Source organism: Sycon ciliatum, chromosome 12 (genome assembly GCF_964019385.1).
Source record: "Sycon ciliatum chromosome 12, ocSycCili1.1, whole genome shotgun sequence".
NCBI lineage: Eukaryota > Metazoa > Porifera > Calcarea > Leucosolenida > Sycettidae > Sycon > Sycon ciliatum.
The window spans coordinates 6354220-6359338 of record NC_088654.1 but is presented as its reverse complement, the minus strand read 5'-3'; the positions used below and the strand labels follow the sequence as shown (position 1 = coordinate 6359338).

General features: G+C 55.5%; 2 protein-coding genes across 2 annotated transcripts; both read left to right on the top strand.

Moving 5' to 3' along the window:
* Positions 1 to 209: 209 nt before the first annotated feature.
* Positions 210 to 2876, top strand: LOC135827906 (uncharacterized). The gene has a single exon (XM_065340344.1). It carries the CDS (start codon positions 210 to 212, stop codon positions 2874 to 2876), a length of 2667 nt encoding a protein of 888 aa, XP_065196416.1.
* A 134-nt stretch (positions 2877 to 3010) lies between these two features.
* LOC135827905 (uncharacterized protein K02A2.6-like) lies at positions 3011 to 4375 on the top strand. The gene has a single exon (XM_065340343.1). The coding sequence runs from the start codon at positions 3011 to 3013 to the stop codon at positions 4373 to 4375; it is 1365 nt and encodes a 454-aa protein (XP_065196415.1).
* The last annotated feature ends 744 nt before the right edge of the window (positions 4376 to 5119 follow it).

Sequence of the window (5119 nt, the reverse complement as noted above, 5' to 3'; positions counted from 1 at the left end):
CTGCATGGGTCTTGGTACTCAGGCTGCTAGTGCTGCTGTTCGCACCCTAGGCCCTGCACTGCGGTACCTCTGGCGCCTTGCACATAACACATTCACATGTCACCTTTCAAGCCGCCTTTGCAGCCAGCTTCCCTTTAAAAGCCATTGCGTTTTACTGATGATTCATTCTCATCTTTCGAAGAGTTGGTCTGCCTTGAGCAGGACACAACATGGCGCAGCGAAAGACACGAACCTCTGTCAAGGCCAAGGCTGAGGAAGCAGCAGCAATCAACGACGGGTTGACAGAGCGGATGCAGCCAGGAACTCAAGAAGAAGGAAGCCTGCTGCAGTCCATCGTCCAATCCCTCAGCCAGCAGCAGCAGATTCTGCTTAGGCTCACAATGGCGCAGTCAAGCCAGCCTGCCGGCAGCGGCCCGCCACCATCCACCTCAAGACAGCCAGAGGTAGGGCCGTGGGCCCGGAGAGCGGAAATACCCCACCTGCCCAGTCCAGACTCGATAGACCTAGCTGGTTTCCTCGAGTGGAAAGTCAAGTGGTCTGACTACGTGTCGTTGACTGGGCTATGCAGAGACGCAGGTACAGTTACACAGCAAGCTGTTCTCCGTACAGCTCTCAATGATGGTTGGGTGCGGCTGTGGCAGGCGGGCGTAGTTCCCATAGCCGACGGCGATGATGAGCGGGTTGCTATCCAGAAGCTGGTCGCTTTCCTGAGAAAGCGAAGAAACCCGTTACTGGACCGCAAGGCCTTCCATGGCAGGAGCCAGAGACAAGGTGAGAGTATCAGCCAGTACTTCTCGGGTCTGTCTCAGCTGCATGATGCGTGCAGCTACCCAGATAGTCTGCAGTGCGGCAGATGTGGGTCACTGTGCGGCCATGAGGCCCAACTTCGGGAAACTCGGCTCCGCGACAGGCTCATCTGTGGCCTAAGGGATCGAGCGATGCAACGACGGGTGCTCGAAGAAGAGTATGCCAGTGAGTTATCGCTCGATCGGGTCATGCAGATATGCTCTGCATACGAATCCGCTACCGATACGGAATCTGGCCTCGGTGAGCAGCTGCCCGACCTGGCGTTGGCGGCGGCAACGAAGTCCACTTACAAGCGTCAGCAGGCGCAGGCACAGACGCTGAAGTCGGACGTAGGCACGTGCAGGTTTTGTGGGGAGACTCACCCCAAGGGCCAATGCAAGGCCTATAACCAGACATGCCGCTTGTGCCTCAAGGTGGGTCACTTTGCCAGGGTTTGTCAACAGCGGACCTCGCCCTCACCAGGAACGACGTCTGTCGACTCGCTGTTTGTCAACCAGGCTGGTCCTTCTAGGAACAAGCTGGTGACGGTTGGCGTCGCGATCCAGGGAGGATCGTCATGCGCTATCGGGTGGCTGCCGGACACGGGCGCGGATGTGGACGCCATCAGTCTTACCGACCTGGATGGTATCGACCCAAGCCTCAGGATGAATCTAGTGCCGGACACAGCTGATGTCAAGGCAGCTAACGGTACAGCTTTGGATTCCATGGGCAAGCTCGAGGCTCAGTTGTCCTTGAGCGACACTACCGCCGTGTCGACCCTGCACGTATTCCGGCAGCTGAAGACACCTCTGCTCAGCAAGGACACGTGCATGAAGTTGCGGCTTCTCGAGGATGGATGGCCTCACTCCCGTCTAAGGGTACAAAGCGTGGCAAACATCTCCATCCCTCGGAAGCAAGCATCCGAAGTCGCAGACACGTCAGTAGGTACTGCGTCGACGGCGGCTGAGGAAATCCGACGTACCTTGCTGGAAGAGTTTCCAGAAGTGTTCTGTGATACCCCGCTCAAGCCCATGAGCGGTGAGCCGATGCGCATCGAGCTCATCAATGGCGCGTCGCCATGCCGCCTGTATCGCGCTCGCTCCATCCCATTCAGGTGGCGGGACGCGGTGCAGAACCAGCTGTCCGACATGGTGGGCAAGGGCGTCATTGAGAAGGTGCCTGTCGGCGAAGCGTACACTTGGTGCCACCCACTGGTGGTGGTCCCTAAGAAGAATTCCAGTGAGCCGCGCATCACGGTGGACCTGACAGGTCTAAATAAATGGGTCAAGAGGCCGGCATACCCAACCCGAGTACCTCGGGAAGTCGTCGCGTCGATCCCAATGGGGATGCAGTACTTCACCACCCTAGATTCTCGCCATGGCTACTGGCAGGTACCCCTCGACGACGATAGCACCAGGCTCACAACGTTCATGACGCCATGGGGTGCCTACCGTTTCAAGCGGAACGTCATGGGCTTGGTGTCGGCAGGTGACGAACACAACCGGAGAGGAGACGAAGTGTTCGCCGGGTTTTCGAATCTTCAGAAAGTGGTAGAGGATGTGATCGTGTACGACACTGAGCTTGAGGCGCACACCCAGAGGGTTCGCAATGTGCTCAAGCTTTGCTCGGAAAACCAAATCACACTGAACCGCCGCAAATTCGTCTTTGCGGCACCCAGAGCATCGTACTGCGGATTCGTGGTGACGCCGGACGGCTACAGTCCTGATCGAAGCTTGGTGGAGGATCTACACAACTTTCCAATCCCTACCAACCGCACTGATATCCGATCCTTCTGTGGACTCGTGCAGCAGTTCGACGCGTTCACGCCGCGACTAGCGGAGCTTCTACCCCCGATCCGCTCTCTGCTCTCTCCAAAGAATATTTATCTGGGAGGATCCGCAGCAGCAGGCATTTACAGCTATACTAGAGGAGCTGGTGAGCCCTCGAGTGTTGGCTACCTTCGACCCTGCACAGCCGCTTCGTCTCGAGACAGACGCCTCGCAGTCAAACGGTCTCGGCATGGCACTGTGGCAGCAGCAAGTGGGCGGGCGGTGGCGTCTAGTGCAATGTGCTTCACGGCACGTCACTGAGACCGAGGCCAGGTACTCTGCAACGGAGATTGAACTGCTGGCGGTAGTCTGGGCAGTCCACAAGGCTAGACTGTTCCTGGCCGGTGCTGATTTCGAGCTGCTAGTCGATCACAAGCCGCTCATTCCTATCCTGAATGCTAAGACGCTGGATGAGTTGCCCGTCTCCACGAATCGTGCGACTACGAGAGAAGCTGACGCCTTTTCGGTTCGTGGCTCAGTGGAGACCGGGTGCCGATCACAAGGTCGCAGATTGCCTGTCGAGACACCCAGTACGTGCACCAGACCCTGACGATGAAGCTGGTGAGGAAGAAATCGAGCACTGCTACTGTGTTCTCCGTCAGCTGTCGCAAGAGGACGAGGAAACAGGCCATACAGTCCTCCCCGACCTTGGCATTACGAAGGTGCGGGCGGAGGGCTCGACGGACCCGGAATACCTCAAGCTGCTGAACGCCGTAAAGAACGGCTTTCCGGTGGACAAGGCTGCTCTGGACCTCGATCTGCACCCGTACTGGCAGGTTCGGCATGACCTGTCGGTCGAGGACGGCATAGTGTTGTTGGGTCACCGTATTGTCGTTCCCAGAAGGTTACGCCAGACCACGCTGGAGCAACTTCACGCTTCTCATCAGGGACAGACCCGCACACTCCGCAGGGCCAGGCAAGCAGTGTACTGGCCCCAGATCTCCAATGACGTTAAGAACGTCGTCCAGACTTGCAGATCCTGCATCACGCTGCTCCCCTCCCAACCTTCTGAGCCGCTCCTCTCTGACAGTCGTCCGTCCAGACCGTTCGAAGATGCAGCTGCGGACCTCTTCTCCCTAGGCGGCTTCGAGTACCTGGTTCTCACCGACAAGTTTTCCGGCTGGCCATTTGTTGGGCGTTGTGGGAGGTCGGCTACCACGTCTGACGTCACCAAACATCTCGTTCAGTGGATGTCGGACGTTGGCGTTCCTACGCGCCTCACGACGGATGGTGGGCCGCAATTCAGATCTTCAGCGTTCGCTTCGTTCTGCTCAGAGTGGAACATTTGCCACGACCCCAGCAGCCCGTACAATCCTCAGTCAAATGGCGCGGCTGAGGCGGCGGTCAAGGCCATGAAGCACTTATTAATGAAAATTGGCAAAGGTGACGCCTATAAGAGCAGTGCCTTCAGAGAAGGGTTGCTGGAGTGGCGTAACACGCCTGGGCCAGGAGGAGCAAGCCCGGCCCAACTGCTGTTTGGAAGGCCAACGAGGACCAAGGTTCCCACACTTCCTGCAAATCTGCAGCAGTACGCTGCCCACAGCCGCAGTGCTCCCCAGCAGGTCTCATCCCAGCTTGGCAAACCTCTGCCCCCTCTGCACGTAGGCGATAAGGTATGGATCCAGAACCAGTCTTCAAAACGCTGGGATATGGAAGGAACGGTCACAAAATGCACGAGAAGAGGACGGAGCTACACAGTGCAGACAGTGACGGGGTCCAGCTTCTGGCGGAACAGACGGTTCCTCCGGCCACGTGCATAGATTGACTGGGCATGCTTCTCTTGCTTTTTCCTTGTTGCTTGTGCGCTACGCTGTGATTTTCGAATTTCAGTTTCAGGATTTTCTTTGTGTTAGTGCTCCCAAGTCGCACTCAAGCCGAGGGGGCATGTGGTGATATTGTAGCACCTTTCCCTGCATGGGTCTTGGTACTCAGGCTGCTAGTGCTGCTGTTCGCACCCTAGGCCCTGCACTGCGGTACCTCTGGCGCCTTGCACATAACACATTCACATGTCACCTTTCAAGCCGCCTTTGCAGCCAGCTTCCCTTTAAAAGCCATTGCGTTTTACTGATGATTCATTCTCATCTTTCGAAGAGTTGGTCTGCCTTGAGCAGGACACAACACCCATTTCTCTCCTCATCAATCCCTACTTGTCTTTGTACATACATGTACATCTACATCTACTGTTCTTTCAATCAAATGAACACCTCGATAGGCACATTGCCTTTGGGTCATTTCATAATAATAATAATAATAACAGTCAATTTTTTTCTTCAGACCTTTCCCGTTTGTCTCTTTCCCTCAAACCAGTTAACAAAATAATAATAAGGCCAAACTAAAGAAGGTGTGTGGTTCGACTAACATGGACATTTTTTTTACGGGCGGGCGGGCGGATTTTTTTGTTTTTTTAAAATATATTTTTTAGTACATGTAAATACACTGTACTGCCTTTAGACACCCAGTACATCGGCATTATTACGCAGTGTTATGCCATACATGTATAAAGG